The sequence below is a fragment of the Phyllobates terribilis genome, unplaced genomic scaffold (genome assembly GCF_046119375.1).
Source record: "Phyllobates terribilis strain yellow unplaced genomic scaffold, ASM4611937v1 Scaffold_3__8_contigs__length_932513732, whole genome shotgun sequence".
NCBI lineage: Eukaryota > Metazoa > Chordata > Amphibia > Anura > Dendrobatidae > Phyllobates > Phyllobates terribilis.
In genome coordinates this window covers 898,666-920,000 of record NW_027362763.1, presented here as the reverse complement: position 1 = coordinate 920,000, position 21,335 = coordinate 898,666, and the positions used below count along the sequence as shown (strand labels likewise).

General features: G+C 45.8%; 1 protein-coding gene across 1 annotated transcript in view; it reads right to left on the bottom strand.

Moving 5' to 3' along the window:
• The window catches only part of TRIM54 (tripartite motif containing 54), a 540,134-nt gene that overhangs the window by 92,619 nt on the left and 426,180 nt on the right, over positions 1-21,335 (bottom strand). Inside the window, exon 8 of the mRNA XM_073673604.1 lies at positions 18,284-18,361. Coding sequence (XP_073529705.1) covers positions 18,284-18,361 — 78 coding nt within the window. The remainder of the gene's footprint in view (positions 1-18,283; positions 18,362-21,335) is intronic.

Below are 21,335 nucleotides of genomic sequence, written 5' to 3'. Positions count from 1 at the left end.
ATGTGTATATATACAGTCACCACTAGAGGGGGCTCCTCACATACTGATGTGTATATATACAGTCACCACTAGCGGGGGCTCCTCACATACAGATGTGTATATACACAGTCACCACTAGAGGGGACTCCTCACATACAGATGTGTATATATACAGTCACCACTAGAGGGGGTTCCTCACATACAGATGTGTATATATACAGTCACCACTAGAGGGGGCTCCTCACATACTGATGTGTATATATACAGTCACCACTAGCGGGGGCTCCTCACATACAGATGTGTATATACACAGTCACCACTAGAGGGGGCTCCTCACATACAGATGTATATATATACAGTCACCACTAGAAGGGGCTCCTCACATACAGATGTGTATATATACAGTCACCACTAGAGAGGGCTCCTCACATACAGATATGTATGTATATATATATACAGTCACCACTAGAGGGGGCTCCTCACATACAGATGTGTATATATACAGTCACCTCTAGAGGGGGCTCCTCACATACCGATAAGTATATATATATACAGTCACCACTAGATGGGGCTCCTCACATACAGATGTGTATATATATATGTACAGTCACCACTAGAGGGGGAACCTCACATATAGATGTGTGTATATACAGTCACCACTAGAGGGGGCTCCTCACATACAGATGTGTATATACAGTCACCACTAGAGGGGGCTCCTCACATACAGATGTGTATATATACAGTCACCACTAGAGGGAGCTCTTCACATACAGATGTGTATATATACAGTCACCACTAGCGGGGGCTCCTCACATACAGATGTGTATATACACAGTCACCACTAGAGGGGGCTTCTCACATACAGATGTATATATATACAGTCACCATTAGAGGGGGCTCCTCACATACAGATGTGTATATATACAGTCACCACTAGAGAGGGCTCCTCACATACAGATATGTATATATATATATATACAGTCACCACTAGAGGGGGATCCTCACATACAGATGTGTATATATACAGTCACCACTAGAGGGGGCTCCTCACATACAGATGTGTATATATATATGTACAGTCACCACTAGAGGGGGAACCTCACATATAGATGTGTGTATATACAGTCACCACTAGAGGGGGCTCTTCACATACAGATGTGTATATACAGTCACCACTAGAGGGGGCTCCTCACATACAGATGTGTATATATACAGTCACCACTAGAGGGAGCTCTTCACATACAGATGTGTATATATACAGTCACCACTAGAGGGGGCTCCTCACATACAGATGTGTATATATACAGTCACCACTAGAGGGGGCTCCTCACATACAGATGTGTATATATACAGTCACCACTAGAGGGAGCTCCTCACATACAGATGTATATATACAGTCATCACTAGAGGGGGCTCCTCACATACAGATGTATATATATACAGTCTCTACTAGAGGGGGCTTCTCACATACAGATGTATATATATACAGTCTCTACTAGAGGGGGCTCCTCACATACAGATGTATATATATACAGTCTCTACTAGAGGGGGCTCCTCACATACAGATGTGTATATATACAGTCTCTACTAGAGGGGACTCCTCACATACAGATGTATATATACAGTCACCACTAGAGGGAGCTCCTCACATACTGATGTGTATATACATTCACCACTAGAGGGGGCTCCTCACATACTGATGTGTATATACATTCACCACTAGAGGGGACTCCTCACATACAGATGTATATATACAGTCACCACTAGAGGGGGCTCCTCACATACAGATGTGTATATATACAGTCTCTACTAGAGGGGGCTCCTCACATACAGATGTGTATATATACAGTCACCACTAGAGGGAGCTCCTCACATACAGATGTGTATATATACAGTCACCACTAGAGGGAGCTCCTCATATACAGATGTGTATATACAGTCACCATTAGAGGGGGCTCCTCACATACAGATGTGTATATATACAGTCACCACTAGAGGGGGCTCCTCACATACAGATGTGTATATATACAGTCACCACTAGAGAGGGCTCCTCACATACCGATAAGTATATATATACAGTCACCACTAGAGGGGGCTCCTCACATACAGATGTGTATATATATATGTACAGTCACCACTAGAGGGGGAACCTCACATATAGATGTGTGTATATACAGTCACCACTAGAGGGGGCTCCTCACATACAGATGTGTATATACAGTCACTAGAGGGGGCTCCTCACATACAGATGTGTATATATACAGTCACCACTAGAGGGAGCTCTTCACATACAGATGTGTATATATACAGTCACCACTAGCGGGGGCTCCTCACATACAGATGTGTATATACACAGTCACCACTAGAGGGGGCTTCTCACATACAGATGTATATATATACAGTCACAATTAGAGGGGGCTCCTCAAATACAGATGTGTATATATACAGTCACCACTAGAGAGGGCTCCTCACATACAGATATGTATATATATATATATACAGTCACCACTAGAGGGGGCTCCTCACATACAGATGTGTATATATATACAGTCACCACTAGAGGGGGCTCCTCACATACAGATGTGTATATATACAGTCACCACTAGAGAGGGCTCCTCACATACAGATATGTATATATATATATATATACAGTCACCACTAGAGGGGGCTCCTCACATACAGATGTGTATATATATACAGTCACCACTAGAGGGGGCTCCTCACATACAGATGTGTATATATACAGTCACCACTAGAGGGGGCTCCTCACATACAGATGTGTATATATACAGTCACCACTAGAGGGGGCTCCTCACATACAGATGTGTATTTATATATGTACAGTCACCACTAGAGGGGGAACCTCACATATAGATGTGTGTATATACAGTCACCACTAGAGGGGGCTCCTCACATACAGATGTGTATATACAGTCACCACTAGAGGGGGCTCCTCACATACAGATGTGTATATATACAGTCACCACTAGAGGGAGCTCTTCACATACAGATGTGTATATATACAGTCACCACTAGAGGGGGCTCCTCACATACAGATGTGTATATATACAGTCACAACTAGAGGGGGCTCCTCACATACAGATGTGTATATATACAGTCACCACTAGAGGGGGCTCCTCACATAGAGATGTGTATATATACAGTCACCACTAGAGGGGGCTCCTCACATACAGATGTGTATATACAGTTTCCACTAGAGGAGGCTCCTCACATACAGATGTGTGTATATACACAGTCACCACTAGAGGGAGCTCCTCACATACAGATGTACATATATATACAGTCACCACTAGAGGGGGCTCCTCACATACAGATGTATATATACAGTCATCACTAGAGGGGGCTCCTCACATACAGATGTATATATATACAGTCACCACTAGAGGGGGCTCCTCACAAACAGATGTGTATATATACAGTCTATACTAGAGGGGACTCCTCACATACAGATGTATATATACAGTCTCCACTAGAGGGGGCTCCTCACATACTGATGCGTATATACATTCACCACTAGTGGGGGCTCCTCACATACAGATGTGTATATATACAGTCACCACTAGAGGGAGCTCCTCACATACTGATGTGTATATACATTCACCACTAGAGGGGGCTCCTCACATACAGATGTGTATATATACAGTCACCATTAGAGGGGGCTCCTCACATACAGATGTGTATATATTCAGTCACCACTAGAGGGGGCTCCTCACATACAGATGTGTATATATACAGTCACCACTGGAGGGAGCTCCTCACATACAGATGTGCATATATACAGTCACCCCTAGAGGGAGCTCCTCACATACAGATGTGTATATATACAGTCACCACTAGAGGGAGCTCCTCACATACTGATGTGTATATACATTCACCACTAGAGGGGGCTCCTCACATACAGATGTGTATATATACAGTCACCATTAGAGGGGGCTCCTCACATACAGATGTGTATATATACAGTCACCACTAGAGGGGGCTCCTCACATACAGATGTATATATACAGTCACCACTAGAATGGGCTCCTCACATACAGATGTGTATATATACAGTCACCACTAGAGGGGGCTCCTCACATACAGATGTGTATATATACAGTCACCACTAGAGGGGGCTCCTCACAAACAGATGTATATATATACAGTCACCACTAGAGGGGGCTCCTCACATACAGATGTGTATATATACAGTCACCACTAGAGGGGGCTCCTCACATACAGATGTGTATATATACAGTCACCACTAGAGGGGGCTCCTCACATACAGATGTGTATATATACTGTCACCACTAGAGGGGGCTCCTCACATACAGATGTGTATATATACAGTCCCCTCGAGAGGGGGCTCCTCACATATAGATGTGTATATATATAGTCACCACTAGAGGGGGCTCCTCACATAGAGATGTGTATATATACAGTCACCACTAGAAGGGGCTCCTCACATACAGATGTGTATATATACAGTCACCACTAGAGGGGTCTCCTCACATACAGATGTGTATATATACAGTCACTAGAGGGGGCTCCTCACATACAGATGTGTATATATACAGTCTCTACTAGAGGGGGCTTCTCACATACAGATGTATATATATACAGTCTCTACTAGAGGGGGCTCCTCACATACAGATGTATATATATACAGTCTCTACTAGAGGGGGCTCCTCACATACAGATGTGTATATATACAGTCTCTACTAGAGGGGACTCCTCACATACAGATGTATATATACAGTCACCACTAGAGGGAGCTCCTCACATACTGATGTGTATATACATTCACCACTAGAGGGGGCTCCTCACATACAGATGTATATATACAGTCACCACTAGAGGGGGCTCCTCACATACAGATGTGTATATATACAGTCTCTACTAGAGGGGGCTCCTCACATACAGATGTGTATATATACAGTCTCTACTAGAGGGGACTCCTCACATACAGATGTATATATACAGTCACCACTAGAGGGAGCTCCTCACATACTGATGTGTATATACATTCACCACTAGAGGGGACTCCTCACATACAGATGTATATATACAGTCACCACTAGAGGGGGCTCCTCACATACAGATGTGTATATATACAGTCTCTACTAGAGGGGGCTCCTCACATACAGATGTGTATATATACAGTCACCACTAGAGGGAGCTCCTCACATACAGATGTGTATATATACAGTCACCACTAGAGGGAGCTCCTCATATACAGATGTGTATATACAGTCACCATTAGAGGGGGCTCCTCACATACAGATGTGTATATATACAGTCACCACTAGAGGGGGCTCCTCACATACAGATGTGTATATATACAGTCACCACTAGAGAGGGCTCCTCACATACCGATAAGTATATATATACAGTCACCACTAGAGGGGGCTCCTCACATACAGATGTGTATATATATATGTACAGTCACCACTAGAGGGGGAACCTCACATATAGATGTGTGTATATACAGTCACCACTAGAGGGGGCTCCTCACATACAGATGTGTATATACAGTCACTAGAGGGGGCTCCTCACATACAGATGTGTATATATACAGTCACCACTAGAGGGAGCTCTTCACATACAGATGTGTATATATACAGTCACCACTAGCGGGGGCTCCTCACATACAGATGTGTATATACACAGTCACCACTAGAGGGGGCTTCTCACATACAGATGTATATATATACAGTCACAATTAGAGGGGGCTCCTCAAATACAGATGTGTATATATACAGTCACCACTAGAGAGGGCTCCTCACATACAGATGTGTATATATATACAGTCACCACTAGAGGGGGCTCCTCACATACAGATGTGTATATATATACAGTCACCACTAGAGGGGGCTCCTCACATACAGATGTGTATATATACAGTCACCACTAGAGGGGGCTCCTCACATACAGATGTGTATATATACAGTCACCACTAGAGGGGGCTCCTCACATACAGATGTGTATTTATATATGTACAGTCACCACTAGAGGGGGAACCTCACATATAGATGTGTGTATATACAGTCACCACTAGAGGGGGCTCCTCACATACAGATGTGTATATACAGTCACCACTAGAGGGGGCTCCTCACATACAGATGTGTATATATACAGTCACCACTAGAGGGAGCTCTTCACATACAGATGTGTATATATACAGTCACCACTAGAGGGGGCTCCTCACATACAGATGTGTATATATACAGTCACAACTAGAGGGGGCTCCTCACATACAGATGTGTATATATACAGTCACCACTAGAGGGGGCTCCTCACATAGAGATGTGTATATATACAGTCACCACTAGAGGGGGCTCCTCACATACAGATGTGTATATACAGTTTCCACTAGAGGAGGCTCCTCACATACAGATGTGTGTATATACACAGTCACCACTAGAGGGAGCTCCTCACATACAGATGTACATATATATACAGTCACCACTAGAGGGGGCTCCTCACATACAGATGTATATATACAGTCATCACTAGAGGGGGCTCCTCACATACAGATGTATATATATACAGTCACCACTAGAGGGGGCTCCTCACAAACAGATGTGTATATATACAGTCTATACTAGAGGGGACTCCTCACATACAGATGTATATATACAGTCTCCACTAGAGGGGGCTCCTCACATACTGATGCGTATATATACAGTCACCACTAGAGGGAGCTCCTCACATACTGATGTGTATATATACAGTCACCACTAGAGGGAGCTCCTCACATACTGATGTGTATATACATTCACCACTAGAGGGGGCTCCTCACATACAGATGTGTATATATACAGTCACCATTAGAGGGGGCTCCTCACATACAGATGTGTATATATTCAGTCACCACTAGAGGGGGCTCCTCACATACAGATGTGTATATATACAGTCACCACTGGAGGGAGCTCCTCACATACAGATGTGCATATATACAGTCACCCCTAGAGGGAGCTCCTCACATACAGATGTGTATATATACAGTCACCACTAGAGGGAGCTCCTCACATACTGATGTGTATATACATTCACCACTAGTGGGGGCTCCTCACATACAGATGTGTATATATACAGTCACCACTAGAGGGAGCTCCTCACATACTGATGTGTATATACATTCACCACTAGAGGGGGCTCCTCACATACAGATGTGTATATATACAGTCACCATTAGAGGGGGCTCCTCACATACAGATGTGTATATATTCAGTCACCACTAGAGGGGGCTCCTCACATACAGATGTGTATATATACAGTCACCACTGGAGGGAGCTCCTCACATACAGATGTGCATATATACAGTCACCCCTAGAGGGAGCTCCTCACATACAGATGTGTATATATACAGTCACCACTAGAGGGAGCTCCTCACATACTGATGTGTATATACATTCACCACTAGAGGGGGCTCCTCACATACAGATGTGTATATATACAGTCACCATTAGAGGGGGCTCCTCACATACAGATGTGTATATATACAGTCACCACTAGAGGGGGCTCCTCACATACAGATGTATATATACAGTCACCACTAGAATGGGCTCCTCACATACAGATGTGTATATATACAGTCACCACTAGAGGGGGCTCCTCACATACAGATGTGTATATATACAGTCACCACTAGAGGGGGCTCCTCACAAACAGATGTATATATATACAGTCACCACTAGAGGGGGCTCCTCACATACAGATGTGTATATATACAGTCACCACTAGAGGGGGCTCCTCACATACAGATGTGTATATATACAGTCACCACTAGAGGGGGCTCCTCACATACAGATGTGTATATATACTGTCACCACTAGAGGGGGCTCCTCACATACAGATGTGTATATATACAGTCCCCTCGAGAGGGGGCTCCTCACATATAGATGTGTATATATATAGTCACCACTAGAGGGGGCTCCTCACATAGAGATGTGTATATATACAGTCACCACTAGAAGGGGCTCCTCACATACAGATGTGTATATATACAGTCACCACTAGAGGGGTCTCCTCACATACAGATGTGTATATATACAGTCACTAGAGGGGGCTCCTCACATACAGATGTGTATATATACTGTCACCACTAGAGGGGGCTCCTCACATACAGATGTGTATATATACAGTCACCACTAGAGAGGGCTCTTCACATACAGATGTGTATATATACAGACACCAATAGAGGGGGCTCTCCACATACAGATGTGTATATATACAGTCACAACTAGAGGGGGCTCCTCACATACATATGTGTATATATACAGTCACCACTAGAGGGGGCTCCTCACATATAGATGTGTATATATATACAGTCACCACTAGAGGGGGCTCCTCACATACAGATGTGTATATATACAGTCACCACTAGAGGGAGCTCTTCACATACAGATGTGTATATATACAGTCACCACTAGAGGGGGCTCCTCACATACAGATGTGTATATATACAGTCACAACTAGAGGGGGCTCCTCACATACAGATGTGTATATATACAGTCACCACTAGAGGGGGCTCCTCACATACAGATGTGTATATATACAGTCACCACTAGAGGGGGCTCCTCACATACATATGTGTATATATACAGTCACCACTAGAGGGGGCTCCTCACATATAGATGTGTATATATATACAGTCACCACTAGAGGGGGCTCCTCACATACAGATGTGTATATATACAGTCACCACTAGAGGGAGCTCTTCACATACAGATGTGTATATATACAGTCACCACTAGAGGGGGCTCCTCACATACAGATGTGTATATATACAGTCACAACTAGAGGGGGCTCCTCACATACAGATGTGTATATATACAGTCACCACTAGAGGGGGCTCCTCACATACAGATGTGTATATATACAGTCACCACTAGAGGGGGCTCCTCACATACAGATGTGTATATATACAGTCACAACTAGAGGGGGCTCCTCACATACAGATGTGTATATACAGTCACCACTAGAGGGGGCTCCTCACATACAGATGTGTATATATACAGTAACCACTAGAGGGAGCTCTTCACATACAGATGTGTATATATACAGTCACCACTAGAGGGGGCTCCTCACATACAAATGTGTATATATACAGTCACCACTAGAGGGGGCTCCTCACATACAGATGTGTATATATACAGTCACCACTAGAGGGGGCTCCTCACATACAGATGTGTATATATACAGTCACCACTAGAGGGAGCTCCTCACATACTGATGTGTATATACATTCACCACTAGAGGGGGCTCCTCACATACAGATGTGTATATATACAGTCACCACTAGAGGGAGCTCCTCACATACAGATGTGTATATATACAGTCACCACTAGAGGGATCTCCTCACATACAGATGTGTATATATACAGTCACCACTAGAGGGGGCTCCTCACATACAGATGTATATATACAGTCACCACTAGAATGGGCTCCTCACATACAGATGTGTATATATACAGTCACCACTAGAGGGGGCTCCTCACATACAGATGTGTATATATACATTCACCACTAGAGGGGGCTCCTCACATATAGATGTGTATATATACAGTCACCACTAGAAGGGGCTCCTCACATACAGATGTATATATATACAGTCACTAGAGGGGGCTCCTCACATACAGATGTGTATATATACTGTCACCACTAGAGGGGGCTCCTCACATACAGATGTGTATATATACTGTCACCACTAGAGGGGGCTCCTCACATACAGATGTGTATATATACAGTCACCACTAGAGGGGGCTCCTAACATACAGATGTGTATATATACAGTCACCACTAGAGGGGGCTCCTCACATACAGATGTGTATATATACAGACACCAATAGAGGGGGCTCTTCACATACAGATGTATATATACAGTCACAACTAGAGGGGGCTCCTCACATACAGATGTGTATATATACAGTCACCACTAGAGGGGGCTCCACAAATATAGATGTGTATATATATACAGTCACCACTAGAGGGGGCTCCTCACATACAGATGTGTATATATACAGTCACCACTAGAGGGAGCTCCTCACATACAGATGTGTATATATACAGTCACAACTAGAGGGGGCTCCTCACATACACATGTGTGTATATACAGTCACCACTAGAAGGGGCTCCTCACATACAGATGTGTATATATACAGTCACCACTAGAGGGAGCTCCTCACATACAGATGTGTATATATACAGTCACCACTAGAGGGGGCTCCTCACATACAGATGTGTATATATATATATACAGTCGCCACTAGAGGGGGCTCCTCACATACAGATGTAGATATATACAGTCACCACTAGAGGGGGCTCCTCACATACAGATGTGTATATATATATATACAGTCGCCACTAGAGGGGGCTCCTCACATACAGATGTAGATATATACAGTCACCACTATAGGGAGCTCCTCACATACAGATGTATATATATACAGTCACCACTAGAGGAGGCTCCTCACATACAGATGTGTATATATACAGTCACCACTAGAGGGGGCTCCTCACATATAGATATGTGTATATACAGTCACCACTAGAGGGGGCTCCTCACATACAGATGTGTTTATATACAGTCACCACTAGAGGGGGCTCCTCACATACAGATGTATATATATACAGTAACCACTAGAGAGGGCTCCTCACATACAGATGTGTATATATACAGTCACCACTAGAGGGGGCTCCTCACATACAGATGTGTATATATACAGTCACCACTAGAGGGAGATCCTCACATACAGATGTGTATATATATATACAGTCACCACTAGAGGGAGATCCTCACATATAGATGTGAATATATATACAGTCACCACTAGAGGGGGCTCCTCACATACAGATGTGTATATATACAGTCACCACTAGAGGGGGCTCCTCACATACAGATGTGTGTATATACAGTCTCCACTAGAGGGGGCTCCTCACATACAGATGTGTGTATATACAGTCACCACTAGAGGGGGGTCCTCACATACAGATGTGTATATACAGTCACCACTAGAGGGGGCTCCTCACATACAGATGTGTATATATACAGTCACAACTAGAGGGGGCTCCTCACATACAGATGTGTATATATACAGTCACCACTAGAGGGAGCTCCTCACATACAGATGTGTATATATACAGTCACCACTAGAGGGGGCTCCTCACATACAGATGTGTATATATATATATATACAGTCGCCACTAGAGGGGGCTCCTCACATACAGATGTAGATATATACAGTCACCACTAGAGGGGGCTCCTCACATACAGATGTGTATATATATATACAGTCGCCACTAGAGGGGGCTCCTCACATACAGATGTATATATATATACAGTCACCACTAGAGGAGGCTCCTCACATACAGATGTGTATATATACAGTCACCACTAGAGGGGGCTCCTCACATATAGATATGTGTATATACAGTCACCACTAGAGGGGGCTCCTCACATACAGATGTGTTTATATACAGTCACCACTAGAGGGGGCTCCTCACATACAGATGTATATATATATACAGTAACCACTAGAGAGGGCTTCTCACATACAGATGTGTATATATACAGTCACCACTAGAGGGGGCTCCTCACATACAGATGTGTATATATACAGTCACCACTAGAGGGAGATCCTCACATACAGATGTGTATATATATATAGTCACCACTAGAGGGAGATCCTCACATATAGATGTGAACATATATACAGTCACCACTAGAGGGGGCTCCTCACATACAGATGTGTATATATACAGTCACCACTAGAGGGGGCTCCTCACATACAGATGTGTGTATATACAGTCTCCACTAGAGGGGGGTCCTCACATACAGATGTGTATATACAGTCACCACTAGAGGGGGCTCCTCACATACAGATGTGTGTATATACAGTCTCCACTAGAGGGGGCTCCTCACATACAGATGTGTGTATATACAGTCACCACTAGAGGGGGCTCCTCACATACAGATGTGTATATATATACAGTCACCACTAGAGGGGGCTCCTCACATACAGATATGTATATATACAGTCACCACTAGAGGGGGCTCCTCACATACAGATGTATATATATATACAGTCACCACTAGAGGGGGCTCCTCACATACAGATGTGTATATATATACAGTCACCACTAGAGGGGGCTCCTCACATACAGATGTGTATATATATACAGTCACCACTAGAGGGGGCTCCTCACATACAGATATGTATATATACAGTCACCACTAGAGGGAGCTCCTCACATACAGATGTGTATATATACAGTCACCACTAGAGGGGGCTCCTCACATACAGATGTGTATATATACAGTCACCACTAGAGGGGGCTCCTCACATACAGATGTGTGTATATACACAATCACCACTAGAGGGGACTCCTCACATACAGATTTGTATATATATACAGTCACCACTAGAGGGGGCTCCTCATATACAGATGTGTATATACAGTCACCACTAGAGGGGGCTGCTCACATACAGATGTGTATATATACAGTCACCACTAGAAGGGGCTCCTCACAAACAGATGTGTATATATACAGTCACCACTAGAGGGGGCTCCTCATATACAGATGTGTATATACAGTCACCACTAGAGGGGGCTGCTCACATACAGATATGTATATATACAGTCACCACTAGAGGGGGCTCCTCACATACAGATGTGTATATATACAGTCACCACTAGAGGGGGCTCCTCATATACAGATGTGTATATACAGTCACCACTAGAGGGGGCTGCTCACATACAGATGTGTATATATACAGTCACCACTAGAAGGGGCTCCTCACATACAGATATGTATATATACAGTCACCACTAGAAGGGGCTCCTCACATACAGATGTGTATATCTACAGTCACCACTAGAGGGGGCTCCTCACATACAGATGTGTATATACAGTCACCACTAGAGGGGGCTCCTCACATACAGATGTGTATATATACAGTCTCCACTAGAGGGGGCTCCGCACATACAGATGTGTATATATTCAGTCACCACTAGAAGGGGCTCCTCACATACAGATGTGTATATCTACAGTCACCACTAGAGGGGGCTCCTCACATACAGATGTGTATATATACAGTCACCACTAGAGGGGGCTCCTAACATACAGATGTGTATATATACAGTCACCACTAGAAGGGGCTCCTCACATACAGATGTATATATATATATATATACAGTCTCCACTAGAGGGGTCTCCTCACATACAGATGTGTATATACACAGTCACCACTAGAGGGGGCTCCTCACATACAGATGTGTATATATACAGTCACCACTAGAAGGGGCTCCTCACATACAGATGTGTATATATACAGTCACCACTAGAGGGGGCTCCTCACATACAGATGTGTATATATACAGTCACCACTAGAGGGGGCTCCTCACATACAGATGTGTATATATACCGTCACCACTAGAGGGGGCTCCTCACATACAGATGTATATATATACAGTCACCACTAGAGGGGGCTCCTCACATACAGATGTGTATATATATACAGTCACCACTAGAGGGAGCTCCTCACGTACAGATGAATATATATACAGTCACCACTAGAGGGGGCTCCTCATATATAGATGTTATATATACATTCACCACTAGAGGGGGCTCCTCACATACAGATGTGTATATACAGTCACCACTAGTGGGAGCTCCTTTCATACAGATGTGTATATATACAGTCACCACTAGAGGGAGCTCCCTACATACAGATGTGTATATATACACATTCAGCACTGGAGGGCGCTCTTCACATACAGAAACATATATGTCGATGATGACACAGCAGCTGCCGGCAGTGTCTCCATCGAGCACATCGGAGAAGTCATTCGTCGGTGATTACATAGGAGCTGCCAGCAGCGTTTCCAGACTTGTCTCCACCTAGCACATCGGTGATGTCATTGGTCGATGATTACACAGGAGCTGCCAGCAGCGTCTCCAGACTTGTCTCCATCGGGCACATCGGGGATGTCATTGGTCGGTGATTACACAGGAGCTGCTGACAGCGTCTCCGGACTTGTCTCCATCCAGCACATCAGGGACGTCATTGGTCGGTGATTACACAGGAGCTGCCGGCAGCGTCTCCGGACTTGTCTCCATCCAGCACATCGGTGATGTCATTGGTCGATGATTACACAGGAGCTGCCGGCAGCGTCTCCGGACTTGTTTCCATCGAGCACTTCGGAGACGTCATTAGTCGATGATTACACAGGAGCTGCCGGCAGCGTCTCCAGACTTGTCTCCATCGGGCACATCGGGGATGTCATTGGTCGGTGATTACACAGGAGCTGCCGGCAGCGTCTCCAGACTTGTCTCCATCGAGCACATCGCAGACGTCATTGGTCGGTGATTACACAGGAGCTGCTGACAGCGTCTCCGGACTTGTCTCCATCGGGCACATCGCAGACGTCATTGGTCGGTGATTACACAGGAGCTGCCGTCAGCATCTCTGGACTTGTCTCCATCGAGTACATCAGGAACATCATTGGTCGGTGATTACAGAGGAGTTGCCTCTAGCGTGTCCGGACTTGTCTCCATAGAGCACATTGGAGACGTCATTGGTCGGTGATTACATAGGAGTTGCCGGCAGCGTCTCCAGACTTGTCTCCATCGGGCACATCGCAGACGTCATTGGTCGGTGATTACACAGGAGCTGCTGACAGCGTCTCTGGACTTGTCTCCATCGGGCACATCGCAGACGTCATTGGTCGGTGATTACACAGGAGCTGCCGTCAGCATCTCTGGACTTGTCTCCATCGAGTACATCAGGAACATCATTGGTCAGTGATTACAGAGGAGTTGCCGGTAGCGTGTCCGGACTTGTCTCCATCGAGCACATCAGGGACGTCATTGGTCGGTGATTACAGAGGAGTTGCTGGCAGCGTCTACGGACTTGTGTCCATCGAGCACATCGGGGATGTCATTGGTCGGTGATTACACAGCAGCTACCAGCAGCATCTCCCGACTTGTCTCCATCGATCACATCGGAGACGTCATTGGTCGGTGATTACACAGGAGCTCCTGGCTGCGTCTCCGGACTTTTCTCCATCGAGCACATCCGGGATGTCATTGGTCTGTGATTACACAAGAGCTGCCGGCAGCGTGTCTGGACTTGTCTCCATCGAGCACATCGTGGACGTCATTGGTCGGTGATTACACAGGAGCTGCTGGCAGTGTCTCCGGACTTGTCTCCATCGAGAACATCGGCGATGTCATTAGCCGGTTGTTACACAGGAGCTGCTGGCACTGTCTCCAAACTTGTCTCCACTCAGCACATTGGGGACGTCATTGGTTGGTGATTACACAGAAGCTGCCGGCCACGTCTCCGGACTTGTCTCCATCGAGCACATCGGAGATGTCATTGGTCGGTGATTACACAGGAGTTGCCGTCAGCATCTCCGGACTTATCTCCATCAAGCACATCAAAGACGTCATTGGTCAGTGATTACACAGGAGCTGCCGTCAGTATCTCCGGACTTGTCTCCATCGAGCACATCGGAGATGTCATTGGTCGTTGATTACACAGGAGCTACCAGCAGCGTCTCCATCAAGCACATGAAGGACGTCATTGGTCGATGATTACACAGGAGCTGCCGGCAGCGTCTCCGGACTTGTCTCCATCGAGCACATTGGAGATGTCATTGGTCGGTGATTACACAGGGGCTGCCGGAAGCGTCTCCAGACTTGTCTCCATCGAGCACATCAGGGACGTCATTGGTCGGTGATTACACAGGGGCTGCCAAAAGCGTCTCCGGACTTGTCTCCATCAAGCACATCAGCGATGTCATTAGTCGGTGATTACACAGGAGCTGCCGGTAGCGTCTCCGGATTTTTCTCCATCGAGCACATTGGAGATGTCATTGGTCGGTGATTACACAGGTGCTGCCGGCAGCGTCTCTGGACTTGTTTCCATCGAGCACATCGGGGACGTCATTGGTCGGTGATTACACAGGAGCTGAAGAGTCTCCCGACTTGTCTCCATCGAGCATATTGGGGACATCATTGGTCGGTGATTACGCAGGAGCTGCTGGCAGCGTCTCCGGACTTATCTCCATCGAGCACATCCGGGATGTCATTGGTTTGTGATAACACAAGAGCCGCCAGCAGCGTCTCTGGACTTGTCTCCATCGAGCACATCGGGGACATTATTGGTCGGTGATTACACAGGAGCTGCCGGCAGTGTCTCCGGACTTGTCTCCATCGAGAACATCTGCGATGTCATTAGTCGGTTGTTACACAGGAGCTCCCGGCAGTGTCTCCGGACTTGTATCCATCGAGCACATTGGGGACGTCATTGGTCGGTGATTGCACAGGAGCTGCTGGCAGGGTCTCCGGACTTGTGTCCATCGAGCACATCGGGGACGTCATTGGTCGGTGATTACACAGCAGCTACCAGCAGCATCTCCCGACTTGTCTCCATCAATTACATCAGAGACGTCATTGGTAGGGGATTACACAGGAGCTACCAGCAGCGTCTCAATCAAGCACATCAAGGACGTCATTGGTCGGTGATTACACAGGAGCTGCCGGCAGCGTCTCCAGACTTGTCTCCATCGAGCACATTGGAGACATCATTGGTTGGTGATTACACAGGGGCTGCCGGAAGAGTCTCCGGACTTGTCTCCATCGAGCACATCGGGGACGTCATTAGTCGATGATTACACAGGAGCTGCCGGCAGCATCTCCGGACTTGTCTCCATGGAGCACATCGAGATGTCATTGGTCATTGATTACACAGGAGCTACCAGCAGCGTCTCCATCAAGCACATCAAGGACGTCGTTGGTCGGTGATTACACAGGAGCTGCCGGCAGCGTCTCCGAACTTGTCTCCATCGAGCACATCAGCGATGTCATTAGTCGGTGATTACACAGGAGCTGCTGGCAGTGTCTCTGGACTTTTCTCCTTCGAGCACATTGGAGACGTCATTGGTCGGTGATCACACAGGGGCTGAAGCGTCTCCGGACTTGTCTCCATCAAGCACATTGGGGATGTCATTGGTCAGAGATTACACAGGAGCTGCCGGTAGCGTCTCTGGACTTGTCTCCATCGAGCACATCAGCGATGTCATTAGTCGGTGATTACACAGGAGCTGCCGGCAGCGTCTCCGGACTTGTCTCCATCCAGCACATCAGGGACGTCATTGGTCGGTGATCACACAGGAGCTGCCGGTAGCGTCTCTGGACTTGTCTCCATCGAGCACATCAGCGATGTCATTAGTCGGTGATTACACAGGAGCTGCCAGCAGCGGATCCTGATGATTTGTACATTCAGCGGCAGAATCTTCCCCAGACGACCATTAATAACCTCAGTGAAAGCAGCTGAGGCCGGAGGTGCTGGGATTTTTGCACGAGGCTCAGATACATCGTGTACAGATCAGTGATGGCTCCTGTGATCTTCATCACTCATTTATTCTTGCTGAGATGTCAGTGATGACTGTATATATAGTGATAACTGAGGGATGGGGTCTGGTCACATGTTCTAAAGCCAAAAGCTGAGGAGAGGCTTCCGTCGGGCCACTCTGCCATAAAGGCCCGACTGGTGAAGGGCTGCAGTGATAGATGACTTTGTGGAGCTTTCTCCCATCTCCCTACTGCATCTCTGGAGCTCAGCCACAGTGATCTTGGGGTTCTTCTTTACCTCTCTCACCAAGGCTCTTCTCCCACAATTGCTCAGTTTGGCTGGACGGCCAGGTCTAGGAAGACTTCTGGTGGTCCCAAACTTCTTCCATTTAAGGATTATGGAGGCCACTGTGCTCTAAGGAACCTTGAGTAATGCAGAAATCCTTTTGTGACCTTGGCCAGATCTGTGCCTTGCCACAATTCTGTCTCTGAGCTCCTTGGGCAGTTCCTTTGAGCTCATGACTCTCGTTTGGTCTGACATGCACTGTGAGCTGTGAGGTCTTATATAGACAGGTGTGCGCCTTTCCAAATCAAGTCTTATCAGTTTAATTAAACACAGCTGGACTCCAATGAAGGAGTAGAACCATCTCAAGGAGGATCACAAGGAAATGGACAGCATGTGACTTAAATATGAGTGTCTGAGCAAAGGGGCTGAATACTTATGACCATGCGATATTTCAGTTTTTCTTTTTTAATAAATTTTCAAAAATTTCTACATTTGTTTTTTTCAGTCCAGATGGGAACAGAGTGGACTTTACTGAGGAAAAAATGAACTTTTTAGAATTTACCAAATGGCTGCAATGAAACAAAGAGTGAAAAATGTAAAGGGGTCTGAATACTTTCCGTACCCACTGTATATGAGGTCGCCTCAGCTCTTACCCTCCACAGGTTCAGGCCTCTCCTCTTCAGCCTCCACATCCTCCACATCAAATATGTCTTCTTCATCGCCCTGAACAGCTACAAACATGGAAAAAAAATGATGAATATTAATACAGTATCCTGCCATAAAAACGTTCACCTAAAAGAGTAATCATCTACTGTATTACACCTGTGATATTACACGGGGGGAGCGTCTGTATTACACCTGTGATATTACACGGGGCGAGGATCTGTATTACACCTGTGATATTACACGGGGGAGTGCCTGTATTACACCTGTGATATTACACGGGGGAGTGTCTGTATTACACCTGTGATATTACACGGGGGAGCGTCTCTGTTACACCTGTGATATTACACGGGGGGAGCGTCTGTATTACACCTGTGATATTACATGGGGGGGAGTGTCTGTATTACACCTGTGATATTACACGGGGGGAGCGTCTGTATTACACCTGTGACATTACACGGGGGGGCGTCTGTATTACACCTGTGATATTACAAGCGGGAGTGTCTGTATTACACCTGTGATATTACATGGGGGAGTGTCTGCATTACACCTGTGATATTACACGGGGGAGCGTCTGTATTACACCTGTGATATTACACAGGGTAGTGTCTGTATTACACGTGTGATATTACACAGGGGAGTGTCTGTATTACACCTGTGATATTACACGGGGAAGCGTCTGTATTACACCTGTGATATTACACGGGGGAATGTCTGTATTACACCTGTGATATTACACAGGGGAGTGTCTGTATTACACCTGTGATATTACATGGGGGAGTGTCTGCATTACACCTGTGATATTACACAGGGGAGTGTCTGTATTACACCTGTGATATTACACGGGGGAGCGTCTCTATTACACCTGTGATATTACACAGTGGAGCGTCTGTATTACACCTGTCAAAATACACGGGGGAGAGTCTGTATTACACCTGTGAAATTACATGGGGGAATGTCTGTATTACACCTGTGGTATTACACGGGGGAGTGTCTGTATTACACCTGTGATATTACACGATGGGAGCGTCTGTATTACACCTGTGATATTACACGGGGGAGTGTCTGTATTACACCTGTGATATTACACGGGGAGCGTCTGCATTACACCTGTGATATTACATGGGGGAGCGTCTGTATTACACCTGTGATATTACACAGTGGAGCGTTTGTATTACACCTGTGAAATTACACGGGGGAGTGTCTGTATTACACCTGTGATATTACACGGTGGGAGGGTCTGTATTACACCTGTGATATTACACGGAGGAGAGTCTGTATTACAGCTGTGAATTTACACGAGGGAGCGTCTGTATTACACGTGTGAAATTACACGGGGGAGTGTCTGTATTACACCTGTGATATTACACTGGGAAATGTCTGTATTACACCTGTGATATTACACGGGTGAGCGTCTGTATTACACCTGTGAAATTACACGGGGGAATGTCTGTATTACACCTGTGATATTACACGGGGGAGCGTCTGTATTACACCTGTGAAATTACACGGGGGAATGTCTGTATTACACCTGTGATATTACACGGGGGGAGTGTCTGTAATACACCTGTGATATTACACGGGGGAATGTCTGTATTATACCTGTGATATTACACGGGGAGCGTCTGTATTACACCTGTGATATTACACAGTGGAGCGTCTGTATTACACCTGTGAAATTACACGGGCGAGCGTCTGTATTACACCTGTGAAATTACACGGGGGAGTGTCTGTATTACACCTGTGATATTACACGGGGGAGTGTCTGTATTACACCTGTGATATTAAACGGGGGGAGTGTCTGTATTACACCTGTGATATTCCACTGGAGGGAGTGTCTGTATTACAGCTGTGATATTACACGGGGGTAGTGTCTGTATTACATGTGTGATATTACACGGGGGAGTGTCTGTATTACACCTGTGATACTACACGGGGAGCGTCTGTATTACACCTGTGATATTACACAGTGGAGCGTCTGTATTACACCTGTGAAATTACACGGGGGAGCGTCTGTATTACACCTGTGATATTACACGGGGGAGTGTCTGTATTACACCTGTGATATTACACGGAGGAGTGTCTGTATTACACCTGTGATTTTACACGCGGGAGTGTCTGTATTACACCTGTGATATTACACGGGGGAGTGTCTGTATTACACCTGTGATATTACACGCGGGAGTGTCTGTATTACACCTGTGATATTACACGGGGGAGCGTATGTATTACACCTGTGATATTACACAGTGGAGCGTCTGTATTACACCTGTGAAATTACACGGGGGAGCGTCTGTATTACACCTGTGAAATTACACGGGGGAGTGTCTGTATTACACCTGTGAAATTATACGGGGGAGTGTCTGTATTACACCTGTGAAATTACACGGGGGAGCGTCTGTATTACACCTGTGATATTACATGGAGGACCGTCTGTATTACACCTGTGATATTACACGGGGGAGTGTCTGTATTACACCTGTGATATTACACGGGGGAGTGTCAGTATTACACCTGTGATATTACACGGGGGAGTGTCTGTATTACACCTGTGATATTACACGGGGAGCGTCTGTATTACACTTGTGATATTACACAGGGGAGTGTCTGTATTACACCTGTGATATTACACGGGGGAGCGTCTGTACTACACCTGTGATATTACACGGGGGAGCGTCTGTATTACACCTGTGATATTACACGGGGGAGTGTCTGTATTACACCTGTGATGTTACACGGGGGAGTGTCTGTATTACACCTGTGATATTACATGGGGGAGTGTCTGTATTACACGTGTTATATTACACGAGGGAGTGTCTGTATTACACCTGTGATATTATACGAGGGAGTGTCTGTATTACACATGTGATATTACACGGGGGGAGTGTCTGTATTACACCTGTGATATTACACGGGGGAGTGTCTGTATTACACCAGTGATATTACACAGTGGAGCGTTTGTATTACACCTGTGAATTTACACGAGGGAGCGTCTGTATTACACCTGTGAAATTACACGGGGGAGAGTCTGTATTACCCTGT